This window comes from Gorilla gorilla, chromosome 11, assembly GCF_029281585.2.
Source record: "Gorilla gorilla gorilla isolate KB3781 chromosome 11, NHGRI_mGorGor1-v2.1_pri, whole genome shotgun sequence".
NCBI classification, from domain to species: Eukaryota; Metazoa; Chordata; class Mammalia; order Primates; family Hominidae; genus Gorilla; species Gorilla gorilla.
The window spans coordinates 81582595-81599893 of record NC_073235.2 but is presented as its reverse complement, the minus strand read 5'-3'; the positions used below and the strand labels follow the sequence as shown (position 1 = coordinate 81599893).

General features: G+C 37.0%; 1 protein-coding gene and 1 non-coding gene across 3 annotated transcripts in view; both read left to right on the top strand.

The window, feature by feature from the left end:
• Window positions 1-16826, top strand: part of SESTD1 (SEC14 and spectrin domain containing 1) — a 156596-nt gene extending 139770 nt beyond the window's left edge. For both annotated transcript variants that reach the window (XM_004032876.5, XM_055380323.2), the window contains exons 11-18: window positions 1259-1453; window positions 1987-2101; window positions 3896-4055; window positions 8212-8293; window positions 9031-9153; window positions 10568-10759; window positions 12969-13090; window positions 16104-16826. In XM_004032876.5, the coding sequence (XP_004032924.2) occupies window positions 1259-1453; window positions 1987-2101; window positions 3896-4055; window positions 8212-8293; window positions 9031-9153; window positions 10568-10759; window positions 12969-13090; window positions 16104-16233 (1119 nt within the window). In that variant the 3' untranslated portion in view covers window positions 16234-16826. The remainder of the gene's footprint in view (window positions 1-1258; window positions 1454-1986; window positions 2102-3895; window positions 4056-8211; window positions 8294-9030; window positions 9154-10567; window positions 10760-12968; window positions 13091-16103) is intronic.
• On the top strand, window positions 172-273 carry LOC115933899 (small nucleolar RNA U13). Its single transcript, XR_004069740.1, has one exon. It is a non-coding gene; the product is annotated as a small nucleolar RNA U13 (small nucleolar RNA).
• Window positions 16827-17299: the final 473 nt, after the last annotated feature.

The window sequence follows — 17299 nt, the reverse complement described above, 5'->3', positions numbered from 1 at the left end:
ATTAAGATCTTTGGCTGAGAATGAAGAAGTGAAAAGGGAATTGGAGACTGATAGTGAAAAAAACATAAATGATCATGAGAATGAGAAAGTGAATTTACTAGAGAAACATAAAAGGATTACCAAAGACTCATTTGAGATTATTTAGTCATAACTTTAAAAAGAGATCTGTCAATCCTTTTGTAGTTTATAAGCGTGATGATGGGTGCTCACACTCATCTGAGATGTGTCTCCCTCAAAGCCTTGTAACAACATCAGCATGTTACCCTTCTGATGTGAGGGAAAAGAGAGAGAGCGCTATCTACCTAGTTGTTTTTAGTCTACCCATGTTCGGCTACTCTGGTACAGGCACACATTAGGCAGAGAAAACAGATCTCAGGTTTCAACAGGTCATTCTGATGGAAGGAAAGAAAGCCAGGCAGGGGCATGGATTATATGCTGGGAGGTGGTTATAGCCTTTGATCAAGGATGGAAGTGAGGACAGAGGTTCTCATGTGCTGGACGGTAGAGAGGTCAATAGATTGGTGGATTCCATGGGATTGTAGGTGTGAGCCTACAAACAGAGGTGAATGGGAGAGTCAATAGGTGGTCAGAAAATGGGTTTCATGAAACAGATTTTTGGAGCTACATAGTAGTATATGATGACACGTTTTTATGGCCAGTGGAAGAGGTAGCTGAGTTGAGGTGAGGACAAGTTAGTTCGAGGTGAGGGAGGGAGTCAAGGAACTGGAGGTTCAGGATGGTGGTGGGTGCCTATGTAGTGGAAGTCACTAAGAAGGCTGATGCTGAGAGAAAGGCAGTGTGACCTTTGCTAAACCCTTCTGTGCATGAGGGGATAACACAGAAAGCTGAAAAGATGTAATCTAACAGCATGCACTTCAAAGGCATACGGTTTTTTGAAAGAAGAGGGAAAATAAATGGTCTGCAAGTAGTGAGGAACGAGGCACCCAAACCCACCTTCAGGCTTGCAGTATGTGAGACTTGGAAACAGTAATCAGTTGAGAAGGCTGCAGGGGTGACTGAGGGCGGACAGGTTTCACTTAGAGCAAGGAAGAGAAGAGAACATTTAGAGGTCAGGGATTGAGTTCCAGGGATCACAGTTAGGATTTGAGGATTAGGAACTTTCCACCCTCAATTTTAATAATTTTGCCTTAGAAAAAAAAATCATGTATTACTTAGTTTATCTGGAGAAATTATAAAATGTAATCTCTTCCAGGAACTAATTTGAGCCTTAATTTACTTTGTAACATCTTGATCACAGGAGTGGTTTGCAGTGTATGTGGAACTTAATCAGCAAATTGCAGCACTCTTGAATGCTGGCGATGAGGAAGATCTTGTGGAACTAAAGTCACTGCAGCAACAACTTAGTGATGTTTGTTATCGACAGGCCAGTCAGCTGGAATTTAGGCAAAATCTCTTACAAGCAGCTCTTGAATTTCATGGTGTTGCCCAAGATGTAAGTGTCTACTCTGATTCTTTTCTTTTCTTCAAATTATCTGAACACTTACCTACACGTAATTTTTTTCAGGTTTGCATGCCTCCTAAATTATTTTTCTGAACCAATAAAATGAATTACTGGTGGGGGTAATGAGATAAAATTCTTTGATTTTTTTAAAAACAAGTATTTTTTAAGTCATTCTGCATGCAATTCAACCTTTTATTGTCTAACTAGAGTGTTCCAATCTAGTAGAATATTTTATTTTGACTCCTTCTCAATGTTTATGCTTTATAACTTAGATGGAAATGGAAGTCTCAGTACTTTTTTGCATTCTGCTGACCTGAATGTACTTCTTTGTCTTCCTGGTGCATGCATCTGTGTGTTCTATCTTCCAGATAATGCGTATTCTAATGATTCGTCCTTGTCTTGTAACAGTGTAGTCTTTTCAAGTGTAATTGTGATAACCTCATTAGATATAAACCTCATTAATCATTAAACACTTTAGATGCCGATTACATCAGGGTTATCTCTTTGGTGTCCCTCTGCTTTAGTTGTCTCAGCAGTTGGATGGCTTATTAGGGATGTTGTGCGTAGATGTAGCGCCAGCTGATGGAGCATCGATTCAGCAAACTTTAAAACTGCTTGAAGAGAAGCTGAAAAGTGTTGGTAAGCAGATTTTAAAAATGCTGAAACATAAGGTTTTTTTTTTTTAAATATCATTACCATGGTTAGACAATTAAGTCAACTTACACTGAACTAATTAGTATTATTTTCAGGAAACAGAAAAATAGTATAAAAAGGTTTTATTCCCTTGAGGGGTTATAATTTATGCTGAAAATTTTATTTTTCATCGTTAGTTAGTCACTCCTCCCTTCACTGGGCCTTTACCCTTGCCTGTTTACCCAGCTATATCTACAGGTGCTGTGTCTTGCATATACTATGAACAGTTATTTGTAGTGCATGCATGAACTGTAATTAGCTGTGAAATGTTCTGTGGTAAACCCTGTATGCCCAAAATTGTGTTTCATGCAATGATTTTTGTTGTTGCTTTATCCTAACCTTGTGAAAAAATAGTTGGTTTGGTTTTTTGGTTCTTGTCTCACCAAAGTGGGAATATTGTCAGATTACCCATTCTCCAAGGAGTGGGGTACATTTACATTAAGGGGTCCAGTTACATTAAGCTGATGTAGGCTTGATGTCATTTGACATCAAGGCCTTCAGAATTTTTCTACAGCAGGAAGCACAGTGAACTTTCCTAAAAGGTCAGGATGTGACAGTGGGAAGGTGGGGAGTCGTATCAAGGGGGGACAAAAGGGGAAATGGCAATGGAAGAGAGGAAACAGGAACTTAAGGCAGAGAACTAGTAAAAAGTGGTTGCACATGACTAAACCAAATTAATTATTGACAACTGCCTTAGGGAATTGGTTTGAAAAATCACACTTGTACTGACATTTTACTTGCTTACAGCCTTTGTTATTTTATTTTTTTGAGATGGAGTCTTGCTGTGTTGCCCAGGCTGGAGTGCAGTGGTGCCATCTTGGCTCATTGCAACCTCTGCCTCCCCGATTCAAGCGATTCTCCTGCTTCAGCTTCCTAAGTAGCTGGGATTACAGGCACCTGCCACCACGCCTGGCTAATTTTTGTATTGGTAATTATAGTAGACATGGGGTTTTGCCATGTTGGCCAGGCTGGTCTCGAGCTCCTGACCTCAGGTGATCTGCCCACCTCGGCCTCCCAAAGTGCTGGGATTACAGGCATGAGCCAGCGCACCTGGCCAGCCTCTGTTATTTTAACAGATGGTATGCATAATACATATTTAGTGTTTAATATGACAAATGAATTTTCTTTTAAAATATTAGTTTTCTTGAGCCACAGTCTTTGTTTAAAAAAAAAAAAAGTTCCTTTACACATGTAATTTGGAGAATTGTAAATATACCCTAATTGTTGCTTCCTATGGTATAGAAGCTAGACTGTACCTTTAGTCACAATGTTCAACATCCTTTGACATTGATGATACATTGCTGGAGTGTCTTAAAATTTTGCAAGGCTTATGCGCTTTTTTAAACAACGTGTTTGCCTTGTTCTCCTATAAGTTGGACAGCATAAAAGCAGGAAGAAAAAACAGAAAATTGTTTTCTATTAGAAATAGGAATTTTCATATTTTTCTTCTGCTTTCATTTTTTAAAAGTAATTATTGTCTATGGAAACCCATGTTTTCAAAATTCCCTTTAGGGAGAATTTGGCATGAGAGAGAGCTCCAGTTCGAGTTACATTTAAAGGGTTTTATTGCTTGAAATGTTCATAGGATGGAGTTTTGGGATTCCATCCCAAGATGGTTTACTGTACAAAGAAAGCTCCTATACTTGCGATCCAGGTACAATATCTGATGAGACGATTTGTTTGAGGGAGGGAAAGCGCCTTAGTTGTGTAAGAGATTAAATCTAGTAACTTTTGTTTTAGATGTGGGATTGCAAGGTTTGCGTGAAAAAGGTCAAGGTCTCCTGGATCAGATCTCCAATCAGGCATCCTGGGCCTATGGAAAGGATGTAACCATTGAAAATAAAGAAAATGTGGACCACATACAAGGAGTGATGGAAGATATGCAGCTTAGAAAACAAAGGCAAAGTTTGACCATTAATTACTTTTTACTAAAATAATAAATGAAAAGTTATATAACATTTTATATAGAGACAAAACGTTCTTAACTGTTATATAGAAGACATATAGTAGGTTTTTGGTGAATGTAATAATTACTGTATATAATTTTACTAACAAATAGTAATAATTTATTCAATTATTAGGTACCATTTTCCTTTTTATTGGGTTGTAAAAATTTCAATTATACTCAACTACTTCAAATTCCATATCCCTAGTGTAGTCTATGACTCTGTTCTTCTTTAAAAAAAACTTCTTGAAGAATAATTTTGCTTTTTAAATTTCATTTAGTTTAGAGTTTCCATTAAACTTGTCATCTACATTGATCTGTTTCTTCATCTACACTTACAGAATGTCACACATTCATTGTTCTCATATTTGCTGTAGGAGGATTAAACAGTGGACTAGTGATGTTTAGTTTCATTTTCTATAAAACTAGGAATTCAAAAGATTCTTTGAAAACTCAGTTTGCAATAGCAACTACAAAGTATTGCAAAGTAAAGGATTAAAATTATGCAATATACACAATCTAGCATGGTTATATGAAATTTTGCACACTTAAAAATTTTATGATCATCAACAAAACTTCACAGAAAGCTTCCTTCTACATCACAGAGAAAACAGTCATGAGGCAGAAATTTCTTCCCTCATATCTGCAAACTTACTGTTATTCTGTCACCACAGAGGATGATAGAGCTCTCCATTTATATCAAAAAATATCAAAGCTGAGCTTCCATTTAGGCTCTGATTCTGATCACCCTCCTGACTCCTAACTCCCATCAAATCCCATTCTCTACTTTGGTTCCTGCCCTCACTTAAATGCTTAAATTTCTCCTATTTTAAAAATAATAATCACACACATGGGTATGTCTTCCTCTTCAACTCTTTGTCTTTTAGCATTAGAACTCTTCCTCACAGCTAAGTCATTTGGATAGGTTTACGGTACATTCATACTACTTCCCCCCTACCTCCAATTTATTTTCATCCCTTTTCAGTCTGACTTCTACCCTCACTGTTTCATTCAGTGTTGCTCTTACCGGCATTACCAACGTAATAAATGCTGGATCTTACTTAAAGTTCAGAGAATACTTTTAGTCCTGACTTGCTTAACTGTGATTAGCGTTAGGCACAACTGACTTTTCTTCGATTTCATCTTTCTTGAAAACACATTTATGACCCTTCTCTGTTTCTTCTTGGTTTTTGTCACTGATTTCTTGGCCACTAGCTAAAGTTACTGCTTCCAGGGTTTGTTCTGAGGCCAGATTCCCTTCTTTATATATTCTCCCTGGACATTCTCACTACTTGAATTACTTTCTTTAATAGATCATGGTTTAGTAGTTACAGCTCTCCCGTGCTGTAGACCCATAATTCCAGTTGCCTACTTAGTGTCGCCTGCGGGATGCCCCATGTACTGCTGAAATCTAGTGTATTAGTCCATTCTTGCATTGCTATAAAGAACTACCTGAGACTGGGTAGTTTTTCTTTTCTTTTCTTTTCTTTTTTTTTTTTTTTTGAAACAGTCTCACTCTGTCACTAGGCTGGAGTGCAGTGGTATGATCAAGGCTCACTGCAACATCCACCTCCTGGGTTCAAGCGATTCTTCTGCCTCAGCCTTCTGAGTAGCTGGGACTATAGGCGCGTGCCACTGCACCCGGCTAATTTTTGTATTTTTAGTGGAGACGGTGTTTCACCGTGTCAGCCAGGCTGGTTTCAAACTCCTGACCTCGTGATCCGCCCACTTTGGCCTCCCAAGGTGCTGGGATCACAGGCGTGAGCCACCGCGCCCGGCCGAGACTGGGTAATTTTTAAAGAAAAGAGGCTTAATGGGCTCACAGTCCCACAGGCTGTACAGGAAGTATGGCTGGGGAAACCTCAGGAAACTTCCACTCATGATGGAAGGTGAAGGGGAAACAGACACATCTTACTTGGATGGAGAAAGAGGAAAAGAGTGAAGGGGGAGGTGCGGCACACTTTTAAACAACCAGATCTCATGAGAACTCACTTACTGACATGAAAACAGCAAGGGGGATATGTGCCCCCATGATCCAGTCATCTCCCACCAGGCCCCTTGTATTTCTTAGTCCATTCTCATGCTGCTGTAAGGATATACCCAAGACAGGATAATTTATAAAGGAAAGAAGTTTAATTGACTCACAGCTTTGCAGGGCTGGAGAGGCCTCAGGAAACAGAATCGTGGTGGAAGGGGAGGCATCTAATCACATCCCACCAGGCTCCTCCTCCAATATTGGGATTACACTTTGATGTTAGATTTAAGTGGGGACACAAATCCAAAACCCAGATCCAAACCAGATCACCTAGTATGTCCAGACTGGAATCATTTTCCTCTAAAACTTGCCCTCCTTTTTTAATTTCCTGCCTAGGTTAAAGTTACCATCAGCTACCAAACTTGAGATTTATCCTAAAATCCTTCGTCTTTCTCATCCCTTATAGCTTAATCAAATGTCCAGGTTCTGCTGTCTCTGAATCTCAAACATTTATGGTCAAGATCTTAAACTCTTATCTGCCTCTGGCCTGGCTACTCTTCAGCTTTTTGTATATAAGTGTAATTTTCATAAAGTACAACAATTGTGTAAAACTTCCTTCAGTGACTTCCTGTTTGCTCAGATGGAGTTTGTCTTCTTGGAATAATGTAGGAGACCCTTCATAATCCAATTCTTGCATAATTTTATCTTCTATAACATTCCCATAAAATCACACAGTTGTTTTTATCTCCCTGAAAGCATCATGCTATTTCATGCATCCATGACTAAGAATACTTGTTTCCTTGTTTTCTGCTCAGTGAATTCCTACTTACTCGTCAAGACTCAGGGATACTTACTTTAAGAAGCCTTTTTGGACTTCTAAGGCAAGTTAGTCACTTGCTCCTCCCTACTCTTATAAAACATTTTAAATAGCTTTATAATAGTACTTATTACATCTCTGCAAATGGGAGCATCTTGATAGTAGAGACCATATCTTATATTTTCCCCAGCACACATTATCTAATACCTGAATACAGTATATGTATGATACCATCTTCATCAAAGTGGCCTACATTGTTTTTTAGTTTCATATTTAAAAAATAATTATCACTTCCCTTCAGTCCATTGTAGGATTACTTTAACCAAGTTGAATTTTAATGTCATGTTATAGCTTTTATTCAGAGCATCTTTATTTTTTTTTTAAAAAAAGCCTTGTGATACCTACTTCTATATTGTTATTAAGCTTTCTTTAAGGACATCAAGTATAGTAGAGCGCAGTGTCTGGTAACATATTATTGGTATTTGAGACTGCAGTGGGAGTCCCCCATCCCACCTGCAGTATGCAGAATTTTATGGAAATGAAGGAAATGGACCAGAGTTAAGTTAGGTTAAGTTGCCTTAAAAATTTAAATGGTTATATTATCCAAACAGACCACAATGAGATTAAAAAAAAATTTGAATTGTGTTTCTCTACACCCAGAGGTCAGTAGAGTTTTTTTCTTAAGCCCTCCGTCTAGTTTTTAAGAATGTAAATGGAGGGTTTTAAAAAAAATCAGAATTAAATATTATTTTAGGTACTATAATATAATGAAAAGCGTTAATTTTTAAATGTTTCTTTAGCTGGGCATAGTGGTGCACACCTGTAGTCTTAGCTACTTGGGAGGCTGGGATGTGAAGATCATTTAAGCCCAGGAGTTTGAGGTTATAGTGAGCTATGATGGTACCACTGCACTCCAGCCTAGGTGCTTGAGTGAGACCTTGTCTCAAAAAAATATCATCCTGTATTTGAGAAACGTTACACTTTTATCCTTGAAACTTGTTTGATGCTAAACAGCAATGGAGATTTTTTGGGGTTTTAGTGTACTATTGTCCTTACATTTTGCTTTAATATTTTGCAGAATCCATGCTATCCTTAAGAGGGTTTGTCATTGAGTATCATTTGGGTATTTTGATGTTTTGATGTAACATTGATATAAATATCCCTAAAATTCTTACAAATCAATACAAAATACTTGCATTCTCCATTGTGTAGGACTGAGTATTTTAGTGTACTATAAAATACATGTACCAAATGATGATGTTACAATAGTAATCAATAAAACAGAAATGATGAGTTAAATTTATGTTTGGGTTCATTAGATGTGAAGACATGGTAGATGTGCGAAGGTTAAAGATGCTTCAGATGGTGCAGTTGTTTAAATGTGAAGAAGACGCTGCCCAGGTAAGGAGCAGTCAGCTACATTATGTAGTTAACTTTTCTTAGAAGATTGCTTTCATCTAACTACAAACAAAAATGTACTTTTCAGGGTCCTAAAAAAGTAAATTCTTGAAGTCAGGTTCTAGTTTATCTTGTTGAAGAATACACTTTGGTATTCCCAGCTAGTTGATTGATCTCATTTAACTTAATTTTGTCAATGAAATTCTCTATAATCCTCTATTGAGCTAGAGATTGGGATTGTTTATTATTTATTATTGTTTATTATGTTGTCAGTTACATCCAGGATAAAATCTGGTGGAGCACACTGCATTTTGCTCTCTTGCATCTGCAAGAGAAATTTCAGTACCAGATAAACAATTTGATATATTTTGTCGTTATCATCAGAGAACATCATTTCAGTTAGATTTAGATAAAATTTTTGATTTTATGTAGTAACACAAATCTGTAATGCAATCCTGTTGGATCTATATACAGAAATACATGATCTTTTATTATGTGATATTAATTTTAAAAGAATGCTTTTCTTCAGTATGTCTTGCCTTCAGATTTAAAGAATTTTGAGGAGTAGGAGAGGTCATTAATTCATGTAGCTTATCATTGAATGAAATAAGTTTTTAAGACTTTAGGTTATAATTAACGGATTCATTAATCACATGATAGTAATCTCTGTATAAATGACATTTTGATACAATAAGTAAAGAGTTCTGAATCCATCTTCATTGTTATGTCTTTTTGTTTAGGCAGTAGAATGGCTAAGTGAACTTCTGGATGCTCTGCTTAAGACTCACATCAGATTGGGCGATGATGCTCAAGAAACGAAAGTTTTGCTGGAAAAGCATAGAAAATTTGTTGATGTTGCACAGGTGCAAAACTGGTTATCTTCCTTTTCCACAAGCTCAGTGTTTGAATAGCTTTCTGCATGATTATAATGTAACTTTACCCTCCAAGTACAAGAAGGTTAGTTTTGTTATTCCAGAAGTGTCACAGAATTAAGAAAATGTCAGCTGGTGCATCAAAACTAGCCTGCATAAACTTGAGAGGGTTTATGTTTCCCTGAATACATGTTCTGCATGGTCCCTCTGATTTATGCTATATATTATGGCATTTTTAAGGCAATCCAACTGTTCATCCACAGAAGTTAATATGAAATGGATGTTAATATCAGTAAATAAGAAACCTCACTTTCTGTATCTCACTAGTGTTAGCATAATAATACAGAACTTTTTTGTGGTGAAAAGTATCTTTTTTTTTTTTTTTTTAAGACACAGTCTTCCTCTGTTGCCCAGGCTGGAGTGCAATGATACAGTCTCAGCTCACTGCAACCTCTGCCTCCCAGGTTCAGGCAATTCTCATGCCTCAGCCACCCGAGTAGCTGGGATTACAGGCACCGGCCACCACGCCTGGCTAGTTTTTGTCTTTTTAGTAGAGACTGGGTTTCACCATGTTGGCCAGGCTGGTCTTGAACTCCTGACCTCAAGCGATCCACCTGCCTCGGCCTCCCAAAGTGCTGGGATTACAGGCGTGAGCCACTGCGCCAAGCCAAAAAGTATCTTATTTTCCCTAATAATGAGTTCACGTTTTAACAGGTGTAGTTTCTTATATGGAATATAAAGTGCCTAATTTCACCTACTTTTGAAAGTAGTTTTGATTAATTCATAAGCAGACATTCTTTCTGGCCAGTGAAATTTAAGCAGACTGTGATGGGGGAAACAGAATAAAGTGGGGAAGCCTAACAGAAAGAGACTTTTTTCTAATTAAAAATTTTAAAACAATTTTTGTTTTTTTGAGATAAGGCCTTGCTCTGTCAATTAGGATACAATGTTTCAGCACAATCATAGCTCACTGCATCCTCAAACTCCTGGGCTCAAGTGATCCTCCTGCCTCAGCCTCCAAGGTAGCTAGGACTACAGGCAAGTGTGGCCAAACTCAACTAATTTTTTTCATTTTTTTTAGAGACAGGATCTTGCTATATTGGCCAGGCTGGTCTTGAACTCCTAGCTTCAAGCGATCCACCCACCTCAGCCTCCCAAAGTGCTGGGATTACAGGCATGAATCACTGTGCCTGGCCATGAAACTTATTATAAACTAACAAAAATATAGCTTCCCCTTTATTACTTATACACACAGATGATTTGTAGTAATAAGTGCCACTAGATTTATTCAGTATTGATTTCTAGTAGTGTCACTTAATTGTAACGACAATCTTCCTGCACACTTTCCCCATCCTTCTCTTAAGAATTCTTTTATTACAATTTTATGTTTCCTTTTCTTTTTTAGAGCACTTATGACTATGGCAGGCAGTTGCTACAGGCCACAGTTGTGTTATGCCAATCTTTACGCTGCACTTCTCGGTCATCTGGGGATACACTTCCTCGATTGAACAGAGTATGGAAACAATTTACAATAGCATCTGAAGAGAGAGTACATAGATTGGAAATGGCTATTGCATTTCACTCAAATGCTGAAAAGGTTTGCTTGTGTTTTTGAAATGTTATTCTCAGTGGTATTGATTATATGTGTTTAAAATATGTTAATTTTAGTAATGTAACTATATGACTAATCTATTTTTCAATATTTATATTAGTTCCGTTGTTACGGTTTGTTTAGATATAATACATTGCCTTAGAGAGTTCAAATTAAATTTCCTTAATCCTTACCAGTGCTGGAGAGCCATGATTGGAGAAATCTAGAACCACCTGGTAGTCTTCTCTTTACACTTCTCTCCTCACCAAGCCTGGTGTCCAGAATATGCCCTCTGTTCTTTAGAGTATCATGAGTTCAGTCTCTTTTGTTATGCCTGGAAGGGAAACTTTTTGCTTTGGCAACTGCTATTAATTGTCACACATTTTTTAAAAGGCACCTTGTGATTTTATAAAGTCGGGACATTAAAAAAATAAGGACAAAAGTAAAACGCTTTTTTATATGTGTTCTTTAAAGATTCATTCTAGAATTTATTATTCAATGAATTAAGGTCATTAATTTCAGAAACAAAAAATAAAATATGCAGGGTTATTTGGACACATTTTCAATAGAACTTTTTTCTTACTCTTCATAGTAAGAATTTATTGTACCCAAGCCTTACATATCCATTCTGAAAAGGAACTTTATTATGTAGTTAATTTTGTTTTGATCTCTTACAATAAAAGTTTATATGTAGGGAATGTTCAATACACTTTGAGATATTAGCAAACCTAACTTGATCCATGGAACAGATGTTGCAAGGAACCTCAGGAATTAAACAGTTTCTATCTGAGTTATGAAGTACATCTGTTGGGAAGGGTCCATAGTTAACTCATTCTCAGCTGGTCATTGAACTCCACAGATCAGTGTTTGATTAACATGGGCCTAATGATGATAAGTGGAAGTATACAAAATGGTGTAACTTGTTTATCTACTGATTGTTTCAATGAGAATTTTTTATTATTATGAAGTATACTATTAACATAGAAAACATACCACAAGTATTCTGTGCAGTGAGATTTCATAAAGTGAACACACCTGTGTACTCAGTGTACTGTTCAAAAAAACAGAACATTACCAGCACCCAGAAGCTCCCCCCACCCTCTGTAGTCACAGTACTGCTCCCCCAATCACTTCACTGTCAAAGGGTGACAATTGGCCCAATGTCTAGCACCACTGATAACTTTTTTTTTTTTTTTTTTGAGACAGAGTCTCACTCTGTTGCCCAGGCTGGAGTGCAGTGGCATGATCTCGGCTCACTGCAGGCTCCGCCTCCTGGAGCTTGTTGTACAAACCTAAGTAAAGCCCTTTGTTATCAGATATTACTTTCCTCTTGACTGTATTCTATTTTATACCATTAAGCATAAATATAAATAACCACAACTATAAGCAAATTGTATAATGATTAGAAAAGTATCTAAATTAAATCTTGAGTTTTAAAATACAAAAATGTCCGTTTATGAGTAATGCTGAAGTAAACATGATTAGATAAAGTGTAATGCAAAAAAAAGTTGTAAAAATGAGTACTTCTTTTGATTCTCTCTCTCAAATTTTGCAGTTCTTTCTTGTGGTTTAATTTAAATGGTAATGGTTAGGGTGAAGTGAAGAACAGTATCTCATCAAGGACTATAGAGATTCCCATATTTGAATTATAACTTAATCATTTTATGGCAGTTAACTCAAGCCAGCAGATCAGTTGTTAAATATTATCATCTAGCTAAGTTGTCACATCAGTTATTTATTTGTACTCTTTGTTGTTTTTTATTTATATAATTTTTCATTTGTAATGTCTATATGCTCTTTGAGAACACAGTCTATACCTCCTTCACCTTCCAGGCTGCTAAATAAACATAAACTGTTCAATAAATGGTTACTTAATAAATGAAAGAATACTTCTTAAGGACAGATTGAACTTATTTTCCAAATAGTAGTCTAGTTATTTTCTTTCTTGGAAATCACCATATTGTTAGTAGGAATTATGTATTTCATTTTGTTGTTTGAATTTCTTGAAGAATTTTGCCAATAATAGATCTTATATAGTGGTGTACCTGAAGATGCTAAGAACAAGAAAATGCCTTTAATCTACCAAATTTGTATGAGCTTGATTCCATTTCTGTGTCTTTCTTTTCTCTCTTTTTTTTTGTGGGGTGGGGTGATCCTCTGAAACTGCAGACCTGTCTGTGTCTCTTGATTGATGTTGCTCTTTTATTTGTTGCAGATTTTGCAGGACTGTCCAGAAGAGCCTGAAGCTATTAATGATGAGGAGCAATTTGATGAAATTGAAGCAGTTGGGAAATCACTTTTGGATAGATTAACTGTTCCTGTAGTTTATCCTGATGGGTATGGGGCATGTTCTTATAATTTTATTTTTTATTGGTGTGGTCTTAAAGTGAAATCATTAAAAGAGGAAATCTATTCTTTAAAAAGCCAAGTAAATTAGGTTTGGTCCACATCTTTAACTCCTACGATAAATTAGTTTAAAATGAAAAGAAATCCACACCTCTTAGCCACAGTAATGGTACTTGCCAACAACAGATGTGTTACTTCTTGACAGCTTGTTGTAGAATGATCATTGACTAGATTAAGACACTGGGTTCTAGCCTTGGCTATGATGGTGGGGAATAGTGTGACTTGGGGCTTCATTCAGGAAAAGGAAGAGGGGACAAGGGACTGATGTTTAGTGAGTTCACAATATATGCCAAGTACCAAGTGAAACATTTCACCTTCATTACTTTTGACCAAAGAGGACCAAACCAGTATGATTATTCCTGATTTACAAATGAAGAAACTGAGGCCCACAGAGATTAAGTAAGGCTCTCAGGATTTCACAGCTTCTAAGAGTTAGCATAGGCCGGGCGCGGTGGCTCACGCCTGTAGTCCCAGCACTTTGGGAGGCCGAGGCGGGTGGATCACGAGGTCAGGAGATCGAGACCATCCTGGCTAGCACAGTGAAACCCCGTCTCTACTAAAAAAAAAAATACAAAAAATTAGCCGGGCGTGGTGGCGGGCGCCTGTAGTCCCAGCTACGCGGGAGGCTGAGGCAGGAGAATGGCGTGAACCCAGGAGGCGGAGCTTGCAGTGAGCCGAGATCGCGCCACTGCACTCCAGCCTGGGCGACAGAGCGAGACTCCGTCTCAAAAAAAAAAAAAAAAAAAAAAAAAGAGTTAGCATAAAGATAAAATCTCAGGTATGTCTGTGTGGCTCCAAACCCATTCTCTTTGTACTGTGTTATATGGCGTTCTAATTTCTTTATGTGTGAAGGAATGGGGTCCTGATTATCTTACACCTTTCCATTTCAAATAGTGATAAAAATATGAAATAATCTGATGCAAAATAAATGGATCAGGAAAAGAATCAGGAGGAGCTTCAGCCGGGCGTGGTGGCTCACGCCTGTAATCCCAGCAGTTTGGGAGGCCAAAGTGGGCAGATCACAAGGTCAGGAGATGGAGACCATCCTGGCTAACACAGTGAAACCCCATCTTTACTAAAAAGACAAAAAATTAGCTGGGCGTGGTGGCGGGCACCTGTAGTCCCAGCTACTCGGGAGGCTGAGGCAGGAGAATGGCGTGAACCTGGGAGGCGGAGCTTGCAGTGAGCCGAAATCACGCCACTGTGCTCCAGCCTGGGTGACAGAGCAAGACTCCGTCTCAAAAAAAAAAAAAAAAAGAATCAGGAGGAGCTTCATCCCTGGTGATTTAGACCTGATTCTTAGTGAAAATAATTTAGAGATAATCCAGAGGATATTTAATTCAAATGATAGAGTAACCAAACCAGTAAATAAAAATACAAGTACCTTTAACAGTGTGGTATAGTGTGATGAGTCTGTGCACTCTGGAGCCAGAGGTCTCAGCTCTACCACTTACTCACTGTAACACCTTGGGCAAGCCACTTAACCTTTGTGCCTCAATTCCCTCATCCAAAAACTGCCATGTAACACTCATACCTTCCTCAGGTTACGGGGGTGTGGGAATTACCTGAGCTAAATAAGTATAAAGTACTTAAAACAGATCTGACACACAATAAGCACTGCTACTACTGTGCCATGATCTTCCAGTGATTATTTGGGATTGATATTGAAAAGATGGCATTTTATTTCCTTGAAAGAATATTATTCATAGTCTATACTTATGTTATCTCAAGCCCCACCTAAACTTGAACAATCAGAGGTGGCCTAAAGTCACCTAAAGTTGTATTACACATCTGCAATAAAAGACAACAAAATTCAGCTAGTAGCAGACTTATAGGCGTGCTTCTGGTTGTTCCATTCCAGGATCCCTTACCCTCCCTGATTCCTACATTTCACAGCCAGTTGTCACACAGTCAGTCTCCTGTTCTACCCGTGTCAGCCTAGGAACACCTCTCCCTGGTATGCTTGCTTCAGCTTCTCGTCTGTGTTTCACAGATAGTCTATGTGTCATTTCCTCATCCTTTTAAGATAAAAGAATGTTAGTACTATATATTCAAAGTTCACACCCACCTTTAGTATTTTGGAATTGCTATTTTATTCCACTTTATATTCATATTAAAACTTACGTATATCTCTTTTAGGTATTTTGCTGAATTAAATATTTCCCAAAGTTGTGTGTAGTGTTTTCCATAATTATTAATATAATGGTAATCTGTTTATGCCATGTATAGTTTGTTTGACAGGTTAGACAGATTTGTCTTTTATACCTTCTCCTGGTAAAATAAAAGAGATTGATGGTCTCTCTGGATTCACTGCTCAAAGACCTAGGTTCAAATTTTGGTTTTTCCCTGTGTGACCTTGCTTACATCATTTAACTTGCTAGGCTCCACTTTTCTGATCTGAAAAATAAAGAGATTAACCTGATAATTTCTAAGAAATCTTCCAGCTCTAAAAATATTCTGTGATTCTGAATACAGTATCTTTGAGAGTAGAATAAAATTAATAATTTTATCTGTTAATGTACCAAAAAATGTCATAACATTAAAAAGAATATTTATTTTGCTTGCCAGCTCTATAGACAAGTGGTGTCTCCAGCCGGTAGCACTCAAGTACCTGTATAAATTTTATGTTTGTGCATCCTTCTGGACCCACATATTTCCAGTGTTTCATTGTTCAGTTTGTTGCTGTTATCATAACTACACACAATATAACCTTTATACCACCAATATGTTTTTCTCATCATGTCTTAATGTATTTTATGCCATTTTAAAAAATGTTTTTCCTGCTAAATTTCCTGCTCAAACAGTATGATCACCAATGAACTGATATTTACACATAAGCTATCTCATGTAGATTTTTTATGGTAAATTTTTGCTTCTATTTGTATTCACTGCAGTTAATAGATTTGTATTAATCTGAGGTTTTTCTGTGTGTTTTGATTTTTAGAACCGAACAATATTTTGGGAGTCCAAGTGACATGGCTTCTACTGCAGAACACATCAGAGACAGGATGAAACTAGTTAATCTCAAAAGGCAGCAGCTGAGACATCCTGAAATGGTGACCACAGAGAGCTAATAGCTACCAGCTACCTACAGATTTGCAGTTCATAATCCCGCATGTTGTCAACATACTACAGCATTAGCCACCACACCTTAAGATGCATTTCACAGCCAAAATAAGTCTCATTTCTTTTCATGACACATTTCTCTTTACATGTTAACACCTTGCTACTACCAAGGCATAATTACTTAACATGCTTCGAGGCTGTAGATTCCAAGTATCTTAAAAGAAGGAACTATAAACATTGCACTGAAAACTTGCTTTAAAGCTTTACCTGACCTGTCAGTTTGTAGACCAACAACTGATAATAAGCTTTGAATGGTGCTAAAAAGAGTAGGAATTCTATTAAAAAGAAAAAAAAAAAGTTGCCCTTCCTCCACAGGTGATTTAGTAAATTTAGACAGTAGTTAAACTCTTGTTAGTAGACAGTGGTGTCCTCAAAATTTTACTTTGTAATTCTTCAGAATTGATTATTTTTATTGTGTCAATACAGAGAAAGCCTTTCAGATCTTTGATATATCATAGTCATTAAAAGACCTTTTCCTATTTGTATTGATAATGTATTAAAAGTTGTTTGTGCTTAATAAAAGATTTCTTTAAACATCTTATTTAATTTAGTAGTTACATCCTATTTCCAAACATGAGTGCCTTATTTAAAAGGGCATTCTTAGGACTGTGAGGATGGTTTAATATTTGTTTTTTCATGGTGGTTGCATGTATTTTAGACAGGAAATACATATGTAAGCATGTGTATATAATAAATAAGCATGTTTTATCATGAAAAATTATTGTGAACAATTTAGATCTTTAAGAACTTATTAATAATGGAATACTATTTCTAATTTTTCTCTTTTTCAACTTGAAAAATATTCTCAAAATTATTAACTACCCTGAAGATACTTTGTCTTTAGGGGAGGAGGGCTGAGGAAGAAGGCATACATAATTACTTCAGTGTAATCCTTTATATCAGAGTAATCTTTCTGGAGCTAAAATAGCAATTGTTAATAAAATTTAGTTTCTCATTATAGTCTAAAAGCAAAATAAATTCTCAAGTAGTCCAATAACAGAACCGTATGACTCC